The sequence below is a fragment of the Meles meles genome, chromosome 12 (assembly GCF_922984935.1).
Source record: "Meles meles chromosome 12, mMelMel3.1 paternal haplotype, whole genome shotgun sequence".
NCBI lineage: Eukaryota > Metazoa > Chordata > Mammalia > Carnivora > Mustelidae > Meles > Meles meles.
The window spans coordinates 95,584,205-95,610,053 of NC_060077.1; the positions used below are offsets into that span (position 1 = coordinate 95,584,205).

A 25,849-nucleotide genomic window follows, 5' to 3' on the forward strand; every position below is an offset into this window, starting at 1 on the left:
CCCCAGTCCCTCCTTTTTTTAAACTGAGTGATGTCACTTCACGCAGATAGACTGTATTTGTCTTGGAAATTTCCGTTATTTTTCTAACTTATAGTAAAATTTTCCTATGTTAATTTTCTGAAACTAGGAATTAAATGAACATATGTGACGTGCTTCGATTCGATTCCTGACAGTTTCAGCAAACGCTGGCCGCGGGCTTCTGTTCTTCTTCCTCCTCTCAGTGCGGAATTCCTCCCGGGGCGGCAGGAAAGGGGGGCCAGGCTGGCTCATGTGCGCTCATTAGCCCTCCCTCGCCCTCTGCTTTCTCTCCTGCCCTCCCTCTCCTGCCTCCCTCGCTGTCCCTTGATCTTTGGGGGGACGGGTCATCTGAGCACCCAGATATTTCCTCAGTAGCCTTCGGTCACATCCTACTCTTTTCCTTCCTGTACACCCACTGCTGAGGTCCACGAGACACCCGACCTGCTCTCCGGGGTCTGGAGGTTCTCCTGCCTCCGCTGTGGTGCCGAGACTTCTGTGTGTCTCGGGTCTCGGATCTCTTCATTTACCGTCTGTCCCTCTGCTTTCCAGCTTCCTACATTTTGTCATAATCTCTCGTTTTCTGTTCGGTAGGTTTCAGCCCTAAGAAAAAGCAGTATTTTTGGTATTGAAAGTAGATCATGTATTTAATCTTGCATTTTTATGGGAAACATTTTCTTCTCCTTTTTACGTGTGTGTGTGTCTTTGTCTCATCTTTCCGAACACACTGCTGTCTTGGGTGTGCTGGTTGCAGGACGCAGCGGCGTGGACCTCTAGTCGCTCTCCTTGTAGGAGGTACTGGCTGTGTGCATGATCTCCAGGCAGGCTGCCTTTTGTGTCCCGATCCCGATCCAGACTTCCCATGGACAGCTGTGGCTTGGCCTGGGCAGCTGGCAGTCCTTCCTGAGCCGGGCGCTGCCGCCTGCCCTCCTCTGGCGGGCCTTCCGCACGCACCCTCCCCCCACCTGGACGCAGACCCCACAGCCTGGACGCCAGCGGCACCCTGCAAGGGCACGGGGACTGTCTTGCCAGTTGCCATTGCCACCATTCTCGGTTGACCAGTGAACGAGTCTGAGCCCGGTGAGGCGTGGGCTGGGTCTGTTTCGGACCGTGTCTTGGCGTAGGCACGCACGTGTTGGTGCTCAGCGAAAAGTTGGGGTCCCTGTCCCACCGTGGCCGGGTGGCTTGCGGAGCGTCTGTTCCGCTTCCTGTAAGGCTGGCGAGACGTGATCTTCCTGGGGTCCTCAGCCTGATGGACTCTCTGTACTCCCGTATTCTCAGAGGCCTTGTGGTTTTTATTTTTCCTATGAAATGATCTTGGGAGGAGAAGTGTTGGGTGGTTCGTGTTGCTGAGCGTCCGCTCACCATCTGCGCAGCCTTATTCGCCGCTTTACGGTGTGAGGGCAGGTGGTCCCTGTACCTGTCACGTGCCGACTGTCGCTTCCCCTTGATGTGTAATTGTCACCTCACTGAAGCACCGTTGTGCCGGGGAGAGTCTGGGCGCGGGCTGTCTGCACACTCTGTCCTCTGTGAGCAGAATGCCGCTGCCTTCTGCTGCCCCGCCTGTCTTAGCCGCGGGCTGTTTCCCAGGAGAGCTAGGGAGCAGCAGGATTGTACATGGACTCAGGACACGAAGAAAGCAAGACCACGTCACTGATTGCTGGGCAGTTGTGTTAGTGTCTGTTGCTGTTGTAAAAGTATCATCCGTCTAGTGGCTTGAAACAATGTATTACTTCCCAGTTCTGCCGGTCGGAACGGCGAGGTCTCCCAGGGCTGCAGTCAGGGTGTCGGTATGCTGATCTCCTGTAGGTCCCTGCAGGGTCGAGTTCCATGTGGTTGTAGGTTAAAGTCCTGTTTCCTTGCCTCCCAAACAACCCTGATACATTTAAGAGGTCTTACAAATCAGTGTGGAAGAGACGGGCTTGAGCATAAATCATACGGCCACGTCTGTTGTTGGGTCATGTGCACATCCCTCCAAGACGTCGTATTCGGTAGAAGGAATCGCTGAAAGTAATGGGGCTTATGGGCAAAAACAACGGAGGGCAGAGCCTCCCTCTTTGGGGGGACGGGTCATCTGAGCACCCAGATATTTCCCTCAGGTGACCCGGGGGCCACCTGGCTGACGAGAGCAGTCACGGTCCTGCTGATGCTTGCTGAAGACGTACATTGAGTTCTTGGCCAGTGAAGGCTCACCCGTGAGGAGGCTGGGCTCACAGGGCTGCTGAGTGTGAGCCACGGGAGAGGGTCCTGGTTCTGGGGGTGCCCCCGGGCACACGTCCCACGTATGCCCGGGTCCACTGAGATTTCTGCACAGCCTGGGAGCAGCCTTGGCCACAGTTCGTGGTAGTGGCGCAGGGCGCCGTGTGATAGCAGAAGTGCCCGGGCCGACAAGATGCCGTCTTCCTCCCCTCGCAAGCGAAGGGCCGCCTGTGTTTACTCCCATCTGCTGAGGGTGCGGCGGACTCGCTTCGGGTGGTCACAGCACTTGCAGTGGCCGGAGTTTAAACTGGCAGTTGACGGGAATTTCCCGTGTTGTAGAGCACGCGACTGTATACAACAATGCAGTTCTGGGATTCTTGGCAAGATGTCACGTAGAAACGTGGGGAAAGTTCTGTATACAGATCCTTCCACTGAAACGTTACTCAGTGGGAAGTCGTAAATGTCTATCCACAGTGGCGGGTGACTCAGTGACCTGTAACTCAGTGCGCCCCTCGCTGGAGCTGTAGTCGCCACACGTTACACAGATGCCCAAAGCAGCTTCGGTAGCAGGTGGGCGTTGGCCTCACGTCCAAGGACATCTTTTCCATCCGAGTGCCACTCGTGTTGGGATTCTTGACCGCGAGGCACGTTTCAAGAAAAGTTTCAAGAAGGTCGTGGCTTCTGGAGTCTTGCCTTCCGACGTTTCCACAGAATCCTGGTGAGCACAGGGCTGCCGGCAGGGGCACCACACCGCACACGCCCACGCCCACACACATCCACGCGCCCACACGCAGGTCCACAGACTCCCTGGAGCACCGCGTCTGCACACACACAGCTTGTGTATATGCGCCGCTGTGTGCGTGTCCTTCACAGACATTGCAGGCTTGTTCCGTCCTGCGGGAGGTACGTTTCAGGAACATTCTAGAGCGGAATGGAAATACTTCTCTTGTTGGAAACTCCGATTGCCTGGAGTATCACATTGTCATTCTTCTTAGGCCTTCATTTTCAAAATGGTGGTTGTGAGCGTCACAGGCCATCTGGAGAAGGAAGATCTTCATGATGGCGCAGACGACAGTGTCCAGATGACGGCCGGTCTTGGACACGATGGCAGGAAAAAAGATGGAGAAAGCTGGACTCAAAGCATCACTTTGGGTCTTAAATTTTTTTCGCGTGGATACATTTTCCCCACTTGTCCACCGTGAGGTATTTCGAACATACAGAGGGATGTCCTTGCAGTTTACGTGGACTCAGCACTGGAAATGTTAGGCCTCACTGGCTTTCTCCCTGTGTGACCCATTCTTCAGTGCTTGCCGGGTAAGACCTTTGGCAAGGGTCTCCCCGCGGGAAGCAGGGTTCTCCAGCCATGACACTGTCGTTCTGGCCAAGAGCATGAACAGCGACCCTGACGTGGCCTCCGCAGCTCTATTCACATGTCTTCTCTTGCCGCGGCAGTCTTCTTTCCTCAGATTGTGGCAGAGTACACAATATATCCTTCAGCATTTTAAAGTTCAGAATTTAGTGCCGTTTGGTTTCTCCCCAGGGTTAGTACAGCTATGACCAACGTGATGCTCTAGGACATTTTCAAAAATGTCTTTTACAGCTTTTTGTTCAATCAAGGTTTAATCAAGGTACAACTGTTTCATTTGGTTTTATCTTTTTAGTTTTCATTTGGAGAACTCTTTGTGGTGGTTTTCTTTTTCTTTTCTTTTTTTTTTTTTTTAAGATTTTATCTATTTGACAGACAGAGATCACAAGTAGGCAGAGAGGCAGGCAGAGAGAGAGAGGAGGAAGCAGGCTCCCCGCTGAGCAGAGAGCCCGATGCGGGGCTCGATCCCAGGACCCCGGGATCATGACCTGAGCCAGAGGCACATGCTTAACCCGCTGAGCCACCCAGGTGCCCCTGTGGTGGTTTTCTTTCTCCTGGTGACATGGCATTTTTGAAGTGTCCGGGTGGGTGGTTTGTAGCACATCCCACGTGGGCTTGGCTGAAGTGTTCTTTGTTTGTGCGTGTCCCTTCACATGAAAATCAGCCCCAGAGCAGAGCTTCTCAAACAGCACAGCGCAAAGGCTCTTGACACCAGTTGTGGGCTACTTCCAGAAGCTTCTTGTTTCTTGGGGTGGGTCCGAGAATTCTGTCTCTGTCACATTCACAGGTGATGCTGCTGGTGTGGGGACTGCACTTTGAGAGCCACTGCTCTGGGATAGAGTACGTACAGTCAGCGTGTGCGTGTGCTGGCGGGAGTGCCGAGCCGCTGCACACCGTATCACAGCAGCAGGCGGACGTCAGGCAGTCCTGCGGCGACTGGTTCAGAGTGTGAATCCAGCTGAAGCCGCCGATCTTCCGCGTGGTGCATTTCCCCTGGCCGCTGTGAGTGACCAGTGGGTGGTTCTCCAGTGCCGGGACTGTTCTGTTCCCAAGCGGTGCTTTTGTGCCCCACCCCGCCCGCCCGCCAGGTCTTTGTGGATTTTCCGGATATCTTTCTGTTTCTGATTTATTTTATTTGCTTTATTTATTTTTTAAATTTATTTTTATTTTTTATTTTATGTTTTTATTATGTTACGTTAGTCGTCGTACAGCGCATCCTTAGTGTTTGATGCAGTGTTCCATGATTCGTTGTTTTTGTGTCAGACCCAGTGCTCCATGCAGTCCGTGCCCTCCTTACTGCCCACCGCCAGTCCATTTATCTTCAGAGATGCTATTTATTGATTTCAGAGAGAGAGAGAGTGCGAGCAGGGAGAGAGCAGCAGAGAAACAGACTCTCCGCAGAGCAGAGAGCTCGATCCCAGGACCTTGGAATCAAGACCTGAGCTGAAGGCAGGCGCTTGACCGGCTGAGCCATCCAGACATCCCTGTTTTGTGTTTCTTTTTAAGATTTTAGTTACTTCAGAGGAGACTGAGAGACAGAGAGTGCGAGCATGCGTGAAGCAGAGGGACGGGGGGAGCAGCAGAGACCCAGATGCAGGACTGGATCTCAGGACCCTGAGACCATGACCTGAGCTGAAAGCAGACCCTTAACTGCCTGAGCCCCCCAGACACCCCTTTCTGTTAGTGACTTTTGGAAGAAATTCCTTTATAGTGAGAGAACGTACTTTCTCTAATTCAGTTCTTTTGGATTTGTTAGTTGGTGGCGTGGCCCGGGATGCGGCCCCGGAAGGTGTGTTCGCTGCGCATTTGCTGGGGCCTCTGCTGTGCAGGTGCGGCGCTCTGTCAGTGGTGGCCAGGGTGGGTGCCCGTCGTGTGACCACATCTTCGTGGCCTTCCTGACACTCTTGTCAGTTCCTGAGAGGGGTTACGAAGTCTCCAGGCAGTGTTCCGGATTGGTCTCTCCTTTCCCCTACGTGTTCTGTACTTTGTTTTTTTCAAAACTGGTGAGAGGTGCCTGCCCGTTGAAGACTGCTCGAGCTTGTAGGTGATTTGATCGTTTTTCATGATGTGACGTCCTTCTTTGTCCTGGGCATTTCTTCCCTTCTATTTTTTTTATGTCGTTTTTGTCATCTATTACAGTAGCTACTTATTTTCCTTTGAAAGAGCATTAGTATTGTATCTTCTTCCCTATTTTTACTTTTAATCTTTTAACATTATATGCCATTACATTTCAAGTATTTTTATTTTTTTGTAGGTAGGGATTTTTGTCTTCTAGGTGACATTTGACAACGTCTGGACACATTTTTCTTGTCACACCTGGGGGGATGCTGCTACTCGTGTCAAATGTGTAGTGACCCGGGTTGCTGTTGAACATTCCATGATGCACAGGACAGCTCCGTCAACAGAATTCTGTGACCCGGAATGTTAATGGTACCACTGCTGAGAAGCTCCGCTCTAAGGACTGCAGTGTGCGCGGCCAACTTCTCACTGTTCTGTCTTCCACGTAACGTGAGCTGTGGAACTGCCTGCCATGTCCACTCCCGTCTTCCTGTACTGAAAACTTCACCGGACGATGTCCAGCTTTTGCTTTCAGTTATACACCATTTAAAGAATTTTGTGTCCTTCATTCCCGAAATTCCAGGTTTCTAATGGTATCATTTTTCTTCATCGTGAAACTTTCTTGAGCGTTCTTTTGTACGAGGTCTGCCGGTAACACATCGTGCAGGTTTTCACTCTCATCTGAAAGTGTTTTTGTTTTGCTTTCATTCCTGGAGGATCTTTTTGCTGGATTTAGAATTTTGGGTTGAACCTTTTTTCCCACTCTCAGCACTTAGACATGGACTTCCTCTCCTCTAGCCTCCTCTCTCTCCATGAGAAGTCCATGGGCGTTTGAATTAATGCACTTCTATTTGTAATGAGTTGTTTTCCTCTGGCTGCTTCCAAGAATTTGCATTGTCTTTGTTTTAAGTATTTTGAGTACCGTGTGTTTTTTGTGATTTTCTTTGACTTTATCCTGTTTCAGGTTTGCTGTTGTCTTTAAATAGGTTGTGGTATTGTCTGGAGCTCATCGATGCTGTAGTCTTGGGCTTGGTTGGTTTTATTTGTCTTCTGTAAAGTCAGTGGCCTTCAGAGGGTGTGAGGAGAAATTTCAGTTCCAGTGACTGCCATCCTCTCCCAGGGACAGAGGTCTGCTATCTGTGTTTACGATTGAGCTAATACCTACCAAGGAGGCTTGATGTAAAATCAAATAATACGGTATTTGTGGACTCTCCATTGTATTTTCTGATGAATTTTTGGTTCTCAAGTTAAGCTTTTATTTTTAAAATGTAAATATGTCCACAATTGAGGAAAGATACATGGGTTTTTGATGGCGTAGGCTGCTTGTTTTTTGAATCACAAGGGGATTATTGAACTCTAAAAGGGACGCTGGTTGTGGAGGAAATGATGTCATTGAATGGAAAGTTTAGAAAAGGGAATAACAGAGTAAGTGTAAGTGGGACATCGCAGCCTGACAGCAAACCAAGGGGTGCACCGTGTCCCACCTTTAAGCGTAAGACGCCTGCACTTCCACGACTTTGATTGATGAATGCCACGTTGGGCAAATTTTACATCACATCAGTCTGTAGCAGAGTATTTAGAAATGACCTGGAAGTATCCATTTTTCCTAATATTTCAGGTTTTCTTTTTCATATTCCTGAATTGAACACCATGCGTGGGTGGTGCTCTTGAGCTGACGGGTCACACTGATGGCTTCGTGGAGGGCTCCCCTCCCAGCATGGTCATGTCTGCTTCCTCCGGCAGCCCGTACCTTTCCTGTTTACCCTGGCTAAGTACATTGTTGGTAAGGGAAAGTAGCATCCCTTATTTGTAATGGCTTGCCTCCCCTCTAGACAGCTTAGTTTGAAGAGCAAACACAAGTGTGATTAGTAGAATTGGGCCAACTCTTGTCTTAAATAATACCCTTACCTGTGATGGAAGACTGCTTGGCCTCAGCACTGTTCTTACCCCGACCAGGTACCAGCCGGAAGATGAGTCTGCCCATTTGGATGAAATGCCACTGATGATGTCTGAAGAAGGCTTCGAGAATGACGACAGCGATTACCACACGTTACCGCGAGCTAGGATCACACGAAGGAGAAGAGGACTGGAGTGGTTTGTCTGTGGAGGATGGAAGTTCCTGGGCACCAGGTTTGTGATCTCTTGCTGCCTCATTTCCTGGGCCGTCAGGTCCGCAGTTGAGGCCCCTGCAAGCTCCGCTTCTAGCGCACTTACTCGTCTCAAAGTGGAGCAGGCGCTCTGACGAGGTGACGTCATAGAGCGTGTTGAACATGAGCTAAAAGCAAATAGTGCCAATCAGAAAAGGAAAGCCAAGTTCACTTTTTTTTTTTAGTTCACTTTTTTTTTTTTAAAGATTTTATTTGTTTGTCAGAGAGCACACAGAAGCGCAAAAGCATGGGAGCCGCAGGCAGAGGGAGAAGCAGACTCCCTGCCGAGCAAGGAGCCCCATGCAAGACTTGAATCCAGAACCTCGGGATCATGACCTGAGCCAAAAGCAGAGGCTTAACTGACTTAGCCACACGGGCGTCCTCAAGTTCACTTTTTTTTAAAGATGTTATTTATTCATGAGAGACAGAGAGAGGGAGAAGCAGGCTCCCCACTGAGCAGGGAGCCTGATGTGGGACTTGATCCCAGGACCCCAGGATCATGACCTGAGCTGAAGGCAGACACGCAACCATCTGAGCCACCCAGGTGCCCCTCAAGTTCACTTTTTTAGTGAGAAATTTAAATGTCCAGAAGACAGAGGAAGATTGGTTTTGTCGTGAGCGCATGGTAGAGTCAGTTCTGGCCACCGTGTTGGCATGTGCGAACGGTGCTCTGTTCTCTCCCATCCGTAGTCCTGCTCTCATCCAGAAAGGCAGATACGGGCGTGTGAGACGCAGTTTAATACCACCGTGGCTCCGTGTGTGTTCAGCTTGAATGCTTAGACTTGGAAGAATATTCTTCATTTAATTTAACCAGGAAGAAACAAAGATAAGAACTGCTCGTATTTTAAACAAGTTCACTGGTGGCTGAGATAAACTTCAGCTGTGTGCATCCTGGGCTTTGGAGTCTGGCCTGTGAAACCACGCCCTGTGCTCACTGACTGTCCTGCAGCCCCCGGGACAGACAGGGTGGGATTTCAGCTGACCCAAGCCAGCCTAGCTTGAGTGGGGTGTGTCAGATAAATGATGACTTTTATAGTCTTTCTGCTGTGCTGGGTGTCGTCAGTGCGTTCCTTACCATCGTGAATTTATACCCCTTTGCCCATACAAGGAGTATAAAAATTGTAGAAAGGTGTCGTATTTATCATCCTCAGTAGCCCTTTAGAAGTGTGCAGAAAGATGTTTTCACAACTGATTTGATTTCGGGGTCGGCTCTTGTGGTGGTGTTCAGACAGGGGCCCGTGGACTCCCAAGGACTCTGAGGGGTCCCTCCGAGAGCTCGGCCTCACGGACTCAGGAAGTGAGCCAGGCAGCACGTGGGCTTTACCACCCCTCTCAGCTTCCCGTCAGTGTCTGACTTCATCTGCCTGGGGTATTGTAAGGTTTTCACAGGAAGAAGGAATGTCATGGCTAAATAAGGTTTTAGAAGTCACTGACTTGTGCTCCTAATTTTTAATGAATGGTATAGTTTTTTCAAAAAACATTTTCTGGGTTAAATAGCCAGTACTCCGAGAGTATTCTTTGGGGATTTTAACAATTCTAGACTTCATTTCTTAAACGCTGCAGGACTGTGCGGAATTGTTTTGTTTTGTTTTTCTTGTGTCAGCTGATGCTTTCTGCTTTTCAAGGGTTTATCTACTTCCAAATATATAAATTCGTGTAATGTAAGATGTATAAGGCTCTGGACGGTTATCACATTTTTTTTTTATTCCTGATCATCCCTTTTTCCTATTAATCTTGATAGGAGGTTACCAGTTCTCTTCAAAGAGCCGAACCTCTAGTGTTGTCTTTGCTTTTGAAATTTTAAGCTTTTTTCGTGAAATAAATCCAACCTTGAAATAAATTCACTTTTTTTTTTTTTACTTTGAAATTTTCAATGGGATCAATTCTTTTTAAAAAAAAATTTTTTTTTTTTATAAACATATAATGTATTATTAGCCCCAGGGGTATAGGTCTGTGAATCACCAGGTTTACACACTTCACAGCACTCACTGTAGCACATACCCTCCCCAATGTCCATAACCCCCCTCCCCCTCTCCCAACCCCTCCTCCCCCCAGCAACCCTCAGTTTGTTTTGTGAGATTAGGAGTCACTTATGGTTTGTCTCCCTCCCAATCCCATCTTGTTTCATTTATTCTTCTCTTATCCCCCTAACCCCCATGTTGCATCTCCACGTCCTCATATCAGGGAGATCATATGATAGTTGTCTTTCTCCGATTGACTTATTTCACTAAGCACGATACCCTCTAGTTCCATCCACGTCATCGCAAATGGCAAGATTTCATTTCTTTTGATGGCTGCATAGTGTTCCATTGTGTATATATACCACGTCTTCTTTATCCATTCATCTGTTGATGGACATCTAGGTTCTTTCCGTAGTCTGGCTATTGTAGACATTGCTGCTATAAACATTCGGGTACACGTGCCCCTTTGGATCACTGCGTTTATATCTTTAGGGTAAATACCCAGTAGTGTGATTGCTGGGTCATAGGGTAGCTCTTTTTCAACTTTCTGAAGAACCTCCATGCTGTTTTCCAGAGTGGTTGCACCAGCTTGCATTCCCACCAACAGTGGAGGAGGGTTCCCCTTTCTCCGCATCCTCGCCAGCATCTGTCATTTCCTGACTTGTTAATTTTAGCCATTCTGACTGGTGTGAGGAGGTATCTCATGGTGGTTTTGATTTGTATTTCCCTGATGCCGAGTGGTGTGGAGCACTTTTTCATGTGTCTGTTGGCCATCTGGATGTCTTCTTTGCAGAAATATCTGTTCATTTCTTCTGCCCATTTCTTGATTGGATTATTCTTTGGGTGTTGAGTTTGCTAAGTTCTTTATAGATTTCGGACACTAGCCATTTATCTGATATGTCGTTTGCAAATAAATACCTTCTCCCATTCTGTCAGTTGTCTTTTGGTTTTGTTGACTGTTTCCTTTGCTGTGCAAAAACTTTTGATCTTGATGAAATCCCAATAGTTCATTTTTGCCCTTGCTTCCCTTCCCTCTGGCGATGTTCCTAGGAAGATGTTGCTGTGGCTGAGGTCGAAGAGGTTGCTGCCTGCATTCTCCTCAAGGATTTTGATGGATTCCTTTCTCACATTGAGGTCCTTCATCCATTTGGAGTCTATTTTCGTGTGTGGTGTAAGGAAATGGTCCAGTTTCATTCTTGTGCATGTGGCTGTCCAATTTTCCCAGCACCATTTATTGAAGAGGCTGTCTTTTTTCCATTGGACATTCTTTCCTGCTTTGTCAAAGATTAGTTGACCATAGAGTTGAGGGTTGATTTCTGGGCTCTCTATTCTGTTCCACTGATCTATGTGTCTGTTTTTGTGCCAGTACCATGCTGTCTTGATGATGACGGCTTTGTAATAGAGCTTGAAGTCCGGAATTGTGATGCTGCCAATTTTGGTTTTCTTTTTCAATATTCCTCTGGCTATTTGAGGTCTTTCTGGTTCCATATAAATTTTGGGATTATTTGTTCCATTTCTTTGAAAAAAAATGGATGGTATTTTGATAGGGATTGCATTAAATGTGTAGATTGTGTTAGGTAGCATAGACATTTTCACAATATTTGTTCTTCCAATCCATGAGCATGGAATGTTTTTCATTTCTTTGTGTCTTCCTCAATTTCTTTCATGAGTATAGTTTTCTGAGTACAGATTCTTAGCCTCTTTGGTTAGGTTTATTCCTAGGTATCTTATAGTTTTGGGTGCAATTGTAAATGGGATTGACTCCTTAATTTCTCTTTCTTCTGTCTTGCTGTTGGTGTACAGAAATGCAACTGATTTCTGTGCATTGATTTTATATCCTGACACTTTACTGAATTCCTGGACAAGTTCTAGCAGATTTGGATTGGAGTCTTTTGGGTTTTCCACAAATAGTATCAAATCAGCTGCGAAGAGTGATAGTTTGACGAAATAAATTCACTTTTATCTTGAAATAAATCCAAACTTACAGAAAAGTTGCAGGAATTCCTCTCGGCCCTTTGCCTCAGACTGACTGACGTCGAGTCTTCTGCCGCATCGCCTTACCGTTCTCCTAAATCTCGGTCCCTTCCGGAGTGACTTCAGACGAAGCTGCTTGCTACGTCACTGCTCTCTGGTCTCTGTAGCTCAGTGCATGTCTCTTAGGAAGAGGCTGTTTTTGTATGTGACCACTGGGCAGTTGTCATGGGCAGGAGATAGTGTCTGGCACAGCTCTATCTCCTGTCCCGATCCTGCCCGCGGAGTGCCCGTCCTCTACGCGGCGTGGTGTTTCACTGGCCTGCCTGTTCCGTCTCCAGGAATCTGGAGCCACTTTTTGTCTTTTGTCTTTGCCATTTCTTTGTCTTTTATTCCATTGATGCTTATGAGGACTACACAACAGGTGTTTAGTAGAACATTTCAAATATTGGTTTGTCTGAGGTCTCCTCCCCATTAGATTCTCATTCAGTGTTCTCTGTGGGTGACACAGTGTCTTCCTTAGGGTGTCCCCTTCCTGTGTCACTAAAGTCTGGTGTGTCCTTTTGACTTACTGTTCTTCTGGCTTCCTAAGGTGGATTCTCAGATCACCAGCATTGTACTTTTCTCTTTTTTAAAAATAGATGCATTTCAGATTTGACACATGGTATTTTCATTATCGTTTAGTGCAAAATATGTTCTGATTTACATTCTTTTCTGCTTTAGTTGATGTTCAATTTAGAACCATGCTGCTTAATTTCCAAACAGTTGGGAATTTTCTTAATTATCTTTTTGTAATCGACTCTTAACTTTCTTTTTTTAAAAGACTATCTATTTGAGAGAGAGAGCAAACGAGAGAGCACCAGCAGTGGGGGAGGGGCAGCGGGAGCGACAGTCATTGCGGAGCTGGGAGGCGGGAGACGGGCTGGGCCTCAGAACCCTGAGACCAGGACCTGCGTGGAAGTCACGCGCTTCACGGATTGCGCCACCCAGTGCCCGCATGATCTACTGTTACTTAATTCCACTGTGGCCCGAGAACGTACTTTCGATTTTTTTTCTTTCAGGCTCCTGGAACATGTTAGACTTGCTTTATGGTTCATCGTAGATGGGCAGTGTTTGTCAGTTTTCTGTGTGTATTTGGAAATGATGTATGCGTTTTGTTGGCTGGGTTGCTCTGTATGTTAGTGAGTTGTATCTGTTGGTAGTCGTGACTGAATCGTCTGTGTTCATCGTTAAGGTTACTGTCAGTGACTGAGAAACCTGCTGAGTCTCCCGGCGCCGTCGAGGATGATCTGCTTCAAATTGTGTCGTTTTGCTTTACATATTTTAGGGTGTGTTATTGATGATGCAGGTGTAGGGTCACCGACTTACTGTTTGTGATTGGATAGTCTTTGTCTCTGATAGTATTTCTTCCGTGCGGGTTCATAATGCCCAGCTTCGATGACGGATACCAGCTTGCTTTATTTTAACTTCGGTCCGTGAACACACGGCGCTGTGTTAGCTTCAGGCGCGCGGCACGGAGAGTGATCCGGCACCACGTGCGGCGGCCGGTGCTCCCCACAGGTGCCCCGCTTCGTCCGTGTCCCCGTCTCGCCCACCCTCACCCCCTTCCCTCCCGCCACCTTCGGTGTGTTCTGTTACTAACACTTAGTTTTTTGACTTCTCGCTCTCTCTCTCGCAGCTTTCTTTGATTAGTGTTCGCATGGTGTATAGTTTTCATACTTTTACTTTGTTTTATTAAAAAAAAAAACTTTTCTGGGGTGCTTGGGGGGCTCAGTTGGTAAAGCCTCTGCCTTTGGCTCACGTTGTGATCCCAGGGTCCCGGGATTGAGCCCCGCATCGGGCTCCTGCTCGGCGGGAGCTGAGCCTCCGCCTCTCCTCCCTGCCCCTGCTCTCATTCCTTCTCTCTCTCGCAAATAAATAAATAAAATCTTAAAAAAAAAAAACCTTTTGAAATAATGACAGCTTCACGGGAAGTCACAGGGAGTCACAGGGATAGTAGGGGGGGTCCACTTACCCTTCACCCAGTTCCCCCCCAGGGGCTGTGTCATTTTTTTTTCAAGATTTTATTCATTTATTTGAGAGAGAAAGAGTGAGCCTGAGGTGGGGAGGAGCAGAGGGAGAGGGGAGGCAGGGTCCCCACTGAGCAGGGAGCCCGCCCCACACAGGGCTCGATCCCAGGACCCTGAGATTATGACCCGAGCCGAAGGCAGACGCTTAACGGACCGCAGCCAGGCGCCTCCGCAGGGTTGCATCCGGAGTAACTGTCGTGTCGAGCCAGAAAGTTGATGCCGGTGTGGACTGTGTAGCTCCCCACGTTTTAGCTCCACGTCTGGGTCTGTGTAGCCACCACGGCCGTAAAGAGGCCGCGGCAGCGTACGCGCCTCCTGTCTGCTGCCTGCTCTAGTCGTGTTCTCTCTCCTGCTCCAGGTCCTAGCCTCTGGCAACCGCTAATCCGTTCTCTGGTCCTGCAGTTAAGTGGAACCGTTCAATTTGTGATTTTCGGAGATTGGCCCGTACCAGCCCATACAGCGCCCATGACTTGCGTTCACGTGTGTGCGGACAGAGCTCCCGGACGGGTGGGTGTTTCCCCGCTCGCCCACTGCAGGCCGTTTACATGGTCTCAGGTTTTCGGATGTTCCGAATAAAGCCGCTGTGCATCATTATCACGTGCGGGTTTTCTGTGTGCAGACAGAGTTTTCCTTTCTCTGGGGTAGATGTGTGGGAGCGTAGTTGCCAGGCTGCATGATAAGTGGACGTTTAGTTTTTTACGCAGGCGCGGAGCCGTTGCCCAGAGTGGTTGCGCCGTCCCACATTCCCACCAGCAGGGAGGGAGAGCTGTCAACCTTGTTGTCATTGTTTTTCGTTTTGGTTGTTAGAGTATGTGTGTAGTGGCGGCTGGCGGTGGCCTCAGCTTGTCTGCATCGTCTGCAGGACCGGCGAGGGCGGCCGTCGTACTTGCCGGGGGTGCCTTCTTCGGCAAGCGTCCCCGTCTTCAGATGCGGTGGTCGGTTCCTTGTATCTTACCCTTTTCCAAGACTCTCTTAACTATTCTGGGTACTGGGCCTTTCCATAGACATGTGAGAATAATTTAGCCCAGTGTGGAAAATCCTTTCGGGGATTTGATAGGAATTCTGTTTAGCCTGTATATTACCTTAGGAGAAGTGAAATGTTTACTGTGTTAAGTCATCTAGATCACAGTTTACTTCTCTCCATTTATGGAGAACTTTGACCTTTTTATCAGCATTTTGTCGTTTTTAGCACACAAGTCTTATACATGTTAGATTTATTCCTAAGTATTTTTCCTTTTTTTTTCCTTCTTGGTATTTGTAACTGGTATTTTAAATTTTGGTTTCCACCTGTTCATTCTGGTGTATAGAGTTGGATTTTGTATGTTTGTCTTTTATCTTATAACCTTGCTGACCTTACTGTTAGTGCTAAGAGTGTTTTTGTAGATCCCGTGTAATTTTCCATGTGGACAGTCATGTTATCTGCAAACAGAGACAGTTTTATTTCTTTCTTTAATAACCTGTATGCTTTTTATTTTCTTCTTTTCTGCCCTGTGGTTCTGTCTGGCACATAGACTATTACGTGGGGTAGCAGTGGTGAGTCTCCCTTCTTGCTTCTTGTTCCTAGTCCTGGAGAGCTTTCAGTACTTCACCGTGAAGTATGATGTGAGCTTCCGGTGGGTTTTTTTGGTTTTGTTTTGTTTCTTGTTTTTGTTTTTTCTGTTTTCCAGCAGATTGCCCATCTAGAACTATTGACTGCTTCCTTCATTAAGATCTGTCCTGCGTCGGGTTGGTTGACGCAGACAACAATGTCAGGTGCAGAAGCAGGGTCTGGAGATGTGGGTTTCCGAGTCCTGTCGTCGTTGTGATGATGGAAGCCATACAGAGGGTGATGTTCCTGAAAAAGTCAAGGGACTTGTAGCTAAGTCTGTGAAAAATAAAGGACAGGGACAGTTTGAGGGGAAAGACGGTTTGGGAAGGAAGACTAATACCCACCCTTCCAGGCAGAGGGAAGGGTAGGGGCGGGAGACTGAACTGTTGGTGGAGAAGATGACTTTTATCCTTAATTGGGAACATGGGGTCATTTGAGTGGGGAGGTGACTGGGATTCGCATGAGGACGGAGGACATGGGAAATTGGTCATGCTTCAGTAGAGAGATCAATAACCAACAAAGGGAAATCAATAGTCATGCATTTGTATCGGCTCCGGCGTCATGGTATGACTGTCTGTCAGGGCGGACGCCAGGACTGTCGCAGGCCCGGCAGTGCAAGTGTGGCCCTGGGAGCTGCGGGGTGGGGTGGCCAGGGCTGTGAGCCAAGGAGAGCTTGCGGCAGAGGAGTCTGGGCGGAGCCGGTGTCCGGATGCGTTGATTCCGGCGGTGGCTGCGGTTCCCAGCCGTGTGCTCTGCGTGAGTGCGGGGCGCAGGGCAGGCGGCCCGGGCTGGCTGCCGCTCCTCCTCCGCGCGCCTTCTTCAGGCGCTGGGCGCCCGCTCTCACCGCTGTCGCGGCCGGAGCTGGAGGGGCCTCTCTGGTGCTGCTTAGAGTCGGGCCAGAAACCGAGCCAAGGTCTGATTTGACACTCTAAAGTCCTAGCTCTTTGCTCTGTGGACAGGCGTGATTGCTAGGGTGAGGATATTGTGCTCCAAGTAAGACCAGTCCTTTTTTTCTTTTTCTTCAAAGATTTTATTTATTTATTTGACAGAGAGAGAGAGCGCAGCAGGGGGAGAAGCAGGCTTCCCGCTGAGCAAGGAGCCCGATGCGGGGCTCGATCCCAGGACCCCAGGATCCTGACCTGAGCCAGAGACAGACACTTAACAACTGAGCCCCCCAGGTGCCCCCTCATAAGGCTGATCCTGACTGGTGTGTCCTAGTGGATAAAGGCCGGTCTTGCCATCCTAAGGGGAACCCGGCGTGAGGCTCGCTGGAGTCGAGAAGTCTGGGAACTTGCATCTCGTGTGCGTGCAGGACCACTGAGCGAGTGAGAGAGGAGCCGTCAGAGGCGGCTGAAAACACGGAGGACGTGAGAGCGGGCACTGACCGGCACAGACCGTGAGGACGCGGCCAGTTTGGATGGTAATGGTGTGGACTCCAGAACGGCCTTACTGTGGGAGTGGCACTTGGCCTGCTGCCAAATGGTGCCAAGAACTATGGACTTGCAGTGTGTGGAGTCTTTTCACAGTGTTGAATACATTGCTGAATTAGCTTCTTTAGAAGTTTTATTTATTTAGACGATCTCTCCACGCAGTATGAGTCTCGAACTCACAACCCTGAGATCAGGAGTCATGTGCTCTGCCAGCTGGGCCAGGCAGGGCCCCACTCCTGAATTACTTATTTTGGGTCTTTTATCGCACTTTGTTTTCACTAAATGGAACACAGCCAAATTTTGGATTTTGTCTCTAATATATCACTTTTTTTTTTTTTTTTAAGGAAAACGTTAAGAATATATTTGCAAATGTAGATGCTAGCAAAAACATCGTTTTGAGGAGATTAAGCAGTAAAATATAATAAATGCGTATATGAAGTCTATCTCCGTAAGTGGTGATCGTGTAGAAAAAGCTAACTGAACCACGTTGGCACGTTCTATCACTCTGCATGGCACTAACGTGTCTTTTTGCCACACGGAATAAGAAATCGTCAAGATACCGGCATGCTCCTCCTGGTCGGTGACATCTGCCACACTGAGAATTGTTTACATTGAAAACTGCACCTAAAAACACAACAACTTTGTACATTTAACAACTTAGATTAGTTTTATTTCCTTAATTTCTTATAAAATTTCATTTTGAGTATTTTCTACTTTTTTTTTCTTAAGATTTTATTTATTTATTTGACAGAGATCACAAGTAGGCAGAGAGGCAGGCAGAGAGAGAGGAGGAAGCGGGCTCCCTGCCAAGCAAAGAGCCCGATGCGGGGCTCGATCCCAGAACCCTGAGATCATGACCTGAGCGAAAGGCAGAGGCTTTAACCCACTGAGCCTCCCTGGCGCCCCGAGTATTTTCTACTTTTTTTATTCCCTAAATGTTAGCCATTATAAAATTCAGTGTTTACTGTAACATTATTAGATGTTGGATCAACAAGTACAAGATACATAAAATTACTTAGTTTAATTGCAGGGGGAATGTGGGTGAATATTGCAATAAAGGTAGGTAGTAAATAACAATAGTGGGTTGTAAGTATTTTCGTGTATTTCTATTTGCAGACTCTGTGACTACTAAGGCTTATTTTATAATTATTCTTCCTAATTTCAGCAACTGAATAGGCTTTAATTTCTTCATGGCTTAAAAACTGCTTTCTCATTTTTATTACTTGGCAAAAATTCCAGCTCTGACACTTTGAAAAAATTTTTCCATCATCTGCCCTCCAGAACTTTGTCGTTCCTGTGCGTCACAGTGATGCACGCCGGCGCGCTAGCTCTCCAAGGCTGGGGGTGAGGGCTTTCTCATGAGCCTTGTAGTTCACTCCTTACCAACAGTCCCTCTGTCCCTTGGGAAAGTGGAGCCACCGAGGCCGTGTTCATAGGAGCAGGGGGGTGTATGGATGGGTCGGGGAGGCGGGGTGTCAGATGCCAGATGACTCCTGTTCTTCGTGGTCTCTGCGCTTTCCGGGAACCTGCAGCACGTTGGCGGCGCAGAGCATAGTGAGACGTGGATTTTTTTTTTTTTTTTAAGATTTTATTTATTTATTTGACAGGCAGAGATCACAAGTAGGCAGAGAGGCAGGCAGAGAGAGAGAGAGGAAGCAGGCTCAGAGCCCGATGCGGGGCTTGATCCCAGGACCCTGGGATCATGACCCGAGCTGAAGGCAGAGGCTTTAACCCTCTGAGCCACCCGGGTGCCCGAGACATGGATGTTTTAAAGAGACTCTGGGCTGTGCTGCTCTGGGTAACCGTGGGCACCTGTTGGATATCCTGAGTGTCTAAGTTGGGTCGCTTTTCGAAGAAGGCTTTCTAAACTTTGGGAGTTGAGTAACTGTGGCTAAAGTTTTAGGAGACAAGATCTTGGTATATTAAAGATACTTTATTCAGTATAGAGTATTACCTTGATTATAGAAGCATTTGTGAAAAGCTTCTAATCCTACCGTGTGGGAAGGCAGGATACACTTTGTTCAGTATTGGATTTAGTGTTGCTTTGACTCGGTAGTGGCAGGCGGCAGGTGTTGGGATGGGGGCGTCCCCTGGGTGATCCACATTTAGAAGGCACTCCGCCTGCCTGGAACGGTGAGCTGCTGCGGCTCCTGGTTACTCTCTGCTCAGTGTTTACCAGCATATTTTACTCAAAAATGACCCGTAATTTTATTTTCCTGCTTAGCTCTATAGCTCCGTAAAACTCGCTGTTTTGGGTTACAGGTTTTGTTGTTTGTTTTAAATGTTTGGTGTTTACGTCCTTTACTCTTGGCATTCAAGGCACCTGTCTTCCTTTCGGGCCCTGTGTCCTGTCTGTACCATCCAGTGGCGATTCTGGTGGCGCTCCCGGCTTGTAAACTCTCAAGCCCTGTGTTCATTTAATTTTGTGAAACAGCATTAGTAATAATACTTGTTCCTTGATAGTTCTTAGTGGCGAAGTGTTGGAAATAGTTACGTCTCGGATGTCTAGGAATCTTGTTCTTTGGGTTTTTTCTCTACAGGGTTATAGAGAAAAAAATTAATAAACCGTTGAGTTGTGTGTGTTTTTAGCCCTTGGTATTTCATTTAGAGTTTACAGAGGGGAGGGCTTTGGAACTTAGTGGGTTGCTAGTTTCAGGCCCGCCCCGGCGCTGTGGATGAGGGCTGTCTGCGGCCTTCCTCGGATGCCCAGAGTGGTTGTGCATTTATGGAGCCTTTGCCATAGAGTCGGTAAAATCCGCATTTCCTCCATTTTATATTTATTTTTCACACACTTAATTTTGCCTGCCTTCTGTTTTGTCCTGGCTCTGTCTGACTTCTGTACATTAAACTGTCGCATTAGGCAGTTAAATAGTTCAGGACAAGAACTCGAACTTGCGAGCGTCGCTGGAGGGTCTTGGCTGTGACAGCAGGCGCTGCAGGCTTGCGTCTCCGTGCGGCCCAGCCCTGCCCACTGACCCTCCCTGTGACGATGAGAACGCTCTAGATCTGTGACGTCCACTGTGGCAGCCAATGGCCAGGTGGCTGTTGATCTGTTGAAGTGCGGCTGATGTGAGGGAGGGACTGGACTGTTTATTTCGCTTCCTGTAAATTCGTATCTAAATGGTCACGTGTGGCGGGGGACGCCTCCTCGGGCCGCACAGGCACGTGTGCTTGTGTGCCAGAGTGAGCGCTGTGCGCTCGGAGACGCTTGGGAGGGACCGAGGGCGGCCGTGCAGTGACAGCGGGCCCCAGAGTCCTTTCTCTGAGGACGCGTCATGCCCGGGGCTCCAGAGTGTGCACTCCTGTCCCCGTGCTCTCTGACGAGGAAGCCCATGTTCAGACTTGTGGGCGTCCCCGTCCAGGCTCGCCCCTGCTCCTCGGCACTCTGCTCGTGTCCACCCTGTGCCTCTCCCCCCCCGCCCACCAACGAAGGGCTCCAAAGGCGGGAGTGCTGCCCCGGCGGTCACCCGGCGTTGATAATGCCCCGGTTGTTGCCACTGGGGACCTGGAAGTGTCCGTCACGCAGGAGCTGTCGGCGCCCCAGGGGCGGGCGCTGGGGCTGCTCGGCCGCGCTGGCTCCTCTGACGGCTGCCAAGAGGAGCTGCGCGGGGACTCGCACACCCGGAGGGCGGCCGGCTGCGGAGGCTGCTGGCCCCGGACTGAAGATCCCCTGCGCGGCCAAGAACCCGGCAGACCATCAGGACAGACAGACCCGTTTCAGTCAGAAGGACGCCACCGCGAGTGACACCGCGGAGTTGGGGACGCTGAAGACCGATGTCCCCGTGACGGGCGCAGAGGGCCCGCGCCCCGCCGTGCAGACGCGCAGTGATTTCAGGATGGAAGCCCCGTGCGCCCAGTCCCCCCAGAACCTCACCTCCGGACCGACACTGTCATGCGGATCCCCAGCGGCTGTTTGGAAGGTGGACGGCCTCCGACTGCAGCTCCTGGCGCGCGGTTCCGGCCGGGCTGCACCGTTGGACGGCGCCCGGAGTCAGCCCTTCTAGGTCGTCCTCTGCAGTTTGGAGACTTGAGTGAAACCAGATTGTTAATGCTGACGTTTAAGTCCAGCATTGTCGAATACTTAGTTCAGATGATGTTGATACCTTTTTGCCATTTTTCTTAAGTATTTGAAGGAGAGTTTATTCTCTGTATCCAAAAATCATGGTTTGGATGTCCAGGACGGGAGTGTTTGAGCCCTGACAGTGTTGGCGTGCGGACTGATGGCAGGCGAAGACAGGCAGCACTGCACAGATGCGCGTGTTTGTATGCAAGTGCGGATGAGTCTTCATTCACATGAGCCTGTCCCAGCACACACCAGTATCCTTCTCAGTACGGAATTGAGCCCAAGTCTTAATTTTATTTATTTTATTTTTATTTATTCTTTATTTTTTTAAAGACTTTATTTATTTATTTGACAGAGAGAGATCACAAGTAGTCAGAGAGGCAGGCAGGGGAGGAGGGAAGCAGGCTCCCTGCTGAGCCGAGAGCCCGATGCGGGGCTGGATCCCAGGACCCTGGGACCATGACCGGAGCTGAAGGCAGAGGCTTAACCCACTACTAAAATAGTCATCTTTAAGAGAGGAAAAAAGTGATTACCTCAAAGAGAGGGTTCACATCCTGGATGACTTGATGTCTGAGGACCTTTACCGTTGGGTCACTGAGTGGTGTATTGAGAATTGCAAGCAACACGGCTATCCTTTTCTCCCCATAGAAGAGCACTGACTGCTTCAGAATGTTAATTGTTTTGTCGGTAAGAAGCTCTAAACAGGGAAGATCACTTCCCTGAGGTTCTAGAAGTCATCATGCGTTCATACAAGTGTCTTTCAGTGTTTTGTGTCAGATTGATACCGTATGACCTATTTAGGACGAACTCACCGATGAGCTTTAGAGGAGCCGTCAGTGTTTAGTAAATACAGAAACAACCAGTGTTGCCTCTAGATATGTAGAGTCAATTTAAAAGTTTTAAACAAGGATACATAATGAGTGTCTTTTGTTTCATGCAGTTGCTGTGATTGGCTGATAAATATTTGTCAAAGAAAGAGAGAACTGAAAGCTCGCACAGTGTGGCTTGGGCATCCTGAAAAGTGTGAAGAAAAGCATCCCAGAAATTCTATAAAAAACCAGAAATACAATGTATTTACCTTTATACCCGGGGTAAGACTATTACATTCTTATGAATGGGTTTCATATGAGAGATTGCTAGCTGCTTTTGTTTTCACTGATCTTTTTTTAAATATTTTTCTCCCTGTTAATTGTGTCACATACAAATCAGTGACCTTTTGCTTCTGAACTGTCCATGTTTCAGAAAGTTGTTAAATAATTCATGCGCACTTTTAGTGGGTACATTGTGGAGTTCAGTGAAAGAAAATTTATAGTTTGACTTCGGTCCTAGATAAGCGTATTTATATTACTATAGAAATAATTAAGTAAGCCTAAATTAAATTATCAGAAAATAAATCGTCAGTTTTGTGTGGGGGTGAGTTGTAATGTTAAGTTTAAAGCCTGCCAAGGAACTTTGTGATCAAAGTAAAATAATTTCTTACACAACCATGACTCAGTAACAAAATATCTGTAAGCATTTATAGATATATTTTCTACTTCACATTATAAATTTCAGGCCATGTTACATTGTTATATCATTAGTTATCTTTAATTAGGTATTATGCTAAGTATAAATAATGAAGTTTAAATATTTTGTTACTTTTTTGTTGCCAGTGATATTTTTGGCTTAAGATACAGAGCTGAGTTTGTATTTAGAATGACTGAATAATTTGTTTTTGTTTTTGTTTTTACATTATTTCCTATTTTTATAGACCACTTTATTCATCTTTCTAAAGGCAGAAGGAAGCTGGTACTGGTTTTATTTCTATATCAAGGTTTTTGACACATTCTGGCTCTCTGCTCTGATGCCCTTTTGCAAGAAAATCTCTTGGTAATGTGAAATAAGGGCTATTTTATTTTTCATGTTTTAATTTAAATAATCATGCTGATTTTATATTGGGCATTGATTGCCCCTCCCCACCCTCCGCCAACTATCTAATAGTCAGTGAGCGCTTCATATCTCATTTACTCTTTATTACACACACAGAACCGCTGGCTCCGCGGCGAAGACAGCCCTTCTGTCAAGACAATAGCGTGTGAGCTGTCTTTCAGGCAGATGAATCTTCTCATCTTTATGGAATGAAGCTACTGTTTTCTTTAAATTTTAAACGCTCGCAGATCGGCGAAGCATTGTACATTTTCCTAAAGGTCACAGAGGTCATTCAGTAGACAGTGGAGTATTGATTACAGTGGTGTGCAGCCCCCATGCAGCCCCACTCTGACCGGAGCCCCCACAGCCGCCAGGACAGTCTGCGTCCTGAGGGTACCTGTTGGTGCGGCTGTGTGACTCTTACCGTGGGGATGCATCCTTGGATTGCCTCTTAAATTGGGCTTTTCATCTAAAACGTAGTATTTGAGAAACATCTGATAATCGCGCAGTAGGAATTCTATGCCATTTTTAGCACAAATGGCAGTTTCTGAATTGCTAATAGATATAATTTATGCTAACTGAGATTTTAAAGAAATCACTGAGGAAAAAGAGCTTTCTCTCCTGCTGAGATTAATTTATGAAATGACACAAAACATTTTTAGACAGCAATTGAATATGATTATGAATATAAACGTGTCATCAATGCAGCTGATTTTTGAGTTGCAAAAATAACTGTATGATGGTGTGGAAAACTTCATTATATTAAAACCTGTGGTTCCAGACTCTAAGTCAGCTGTGAGTACTTAACCCATTGCTCTGCTCTTGTTAAAATTTCTGCGCCTTCTAGGTTGCATATGAAATGGCATCCAGGGAGGTTTTGATTTGGAAGTTGCAAGGTCGTAAGTTTCATTGCAATTATGGCGTGCCATTTGAATTATTCTCGTCTATAAACATGAGTTTTGTTCCATTTTGATTTAAATTTAATAATTGGGAGAATTTGTAAGTAGAAGTCTATTAATATACCAGATCTTGGGTTTTTTTCCTTTAAGATAACTCTGTTTGAATTAAAAAAAAAAACAACACAGTTTCAGGATTTGTTTTCCTAAATTTTATTGAATGATACTTATTTTGTACTTGAAAATATTATTGCAGATCATCTGCCAAGATTATAAAGGGTATAGGTCGTGTCTTCTTCCTGAATTGGTCTGCAGTTCACACGCTTTTACATGTCGGCATTTCTTAGGCTTCGAGAAAAGTAAATAGAGGAGATTAAGGCAGTTTTTATGAAGTCATAATGTGTACGTTTTGCTTGTTCACTCAGTTATTTTAAAGCTACCCAGATGTTCAGAAACATGGCTATCCCAATTTTTACCTTTCCACAAATGCAGCGTTAATATGATTTTCCCATTATAAAATTGTCTGAGTTATCAAGATATACATTTTTGTGTATATAAATACAGATATTTATTGACTTAGTAACATTGGGAAGGTTTTGCCCTCATTTGCTTTGATCTACAAAGATTTACAGAGGAGTGTGCAAAACTCCAAATTGCATACAAGAAGATAAAAATTTGTAGAGGATGCTGTTAACATAATTGGAAATTCTAGTTGTCTTTTTTTCAATTTATTTTAAACATAACTTTGAGTAGGCCTGATAAACACGGGATTCAGTTATTGGAAAGCTGGTGTCAGAGTTAAACCAAATTGACTGTCCCTCAGGGCTGGTTGTCACTGTTCAATGCAAATGTAGTCAGATACTGTGCTGATTTATTTCAAGTATTACAGGTTTTCCTTCAAGAGATTGTGTTAATTTTTTCTCTTTTCCTTTTTAGGTTTTATATGAACAATTCAAGTTTTTCTTGAATCTCTATTTTCTGGCAGTGTCCTGCTCCCAGTTCGTGCCAGCACTGAAAATAGGCTACCTCTACACCTACTGGGCTCCTCTGGTAAAGCACAGGGTTTTGAAATTAAGTTCAATTATTGACTATTCAGTATCTGGTTTTAAGAGTGCAGATGGTTGAAAGATAAACCGACCCGATCTCAAGACACGTGGTCTTGTTGCTGTTTCTCGTCGCACTTCTGCGATCGTGCAGAGCTCTGCCGCGAGGTGGTTTGCGGCCTCGCTGGAGTGTCACAGCGCGCGCTGCCCGTGGGTCTCGGCCCAAAGGCCACTAGGCGCCTTTGCTGCTGGGCGTGAGGGCTGGTTTCCGTGGGGCATCCTGGACGTGCCCTGCGACACCAGGTCTGTCCCTCCAGCCAGCTCTCTCCCATGCAGACGGCGCTGGCGCTGTCTGCTCAGTGGCTCTTGGTGTCCTGACGGACGGGCAGTTCTTACCGTTTGGCTGAAGTAGCCCACCGATGAAGTCCAGACGGTTTCGGGCGCAGCTCAGGGTGTACAAGTTTGCGAAGGGCAGCTGACCCTTTAGCATCAAGTATTTCAGCTTCAGACTTCATGCTGTTTTAATGGCTTGATGCCGTTTGCCAATAATTTTCAGCTTATACAGACAAAATGTGGGCCTTCTTTCTTCCTCTCACCTGGAAGAATACACGCTTCCTTTTGGGCAGATTACCAGCATAATCCCGCCGAGAAAACATAGTGAGTGAGAGGGCAGAGCCGTGCCCACATCCCCACCTACGCGCTCCCTTCGGAACCGGAGATGCGGTCAGCTCCCGAGCTCATCCCTTCTGCTTGGCGCAGCCCTGCCGCCGCCCAGGGGTGGTCTTAGATGTGTCAGGGAGGGCTGCCAGGGGACAGGAACTTCGCTGAGAGGCTCAGTTGAAGCAGCCTCTCCTGTCGCGTCCACATGGATTCCGAATAGCGTGGGTTTGAGCGGAGAAAGTGACTGCGTGTGTCGTACAAATACACAGTCACTGAGTGACTACATCTCCACTCATTACATTAGCAGGGTTGGAAGACATCAGGCTTATTGAAACAGGGTGGCCAAGGACAGCCGCTCGGCGTGGCAGCACCCCGGTGCTGTCCGGACAGAAGAGTGGCCGGGCCGTGCGCGCGGCAGGGGAGAGATGTGCGGGCAGGGGGAGCCCGGGGGCTGGGCTGTGACGGAGGGGAGGTC

General features: G+C 47.6%; 1 protein-coding gene across 6 annotated transcripts in view; it reads left to right on the forward strand.

Moving 5' to 3' along the window:
• ATP9B (ATPase phospholipid transporting 9B (putative)) overlaps window positions 1-25,849 on the forward strand; it is a 221,155-nt gene that overhangs the window by 11,881 nt on the left and 183,425 nt on the right. For 4 of the 6 annotated variants that reach the window (XM_046025851.1, XM_046025854.1, XM_046025852.1 and 1 more), the window contains exons 2-4: window positions 7,595-7,768; window positions 21,808-21,958; window positions 24,608-24,721. In XM_046025851.1, coding sequence (XP_045881807.1) covers window positions 7,595-7,768; window positions 21,808-21,958; window positions 24,608-24,721 — 439 coding nt within the window. Of the gene's footprint in view, window positions 1-7,594; window positions 7,769-21,807; window positions 21,959-24,607; window positions 24,722-25,849 lie in introns of those variants that run through there. The other 2 variants (XM_046025855.1, XM_046025856.1) reach the window with 2 other exon arrangements.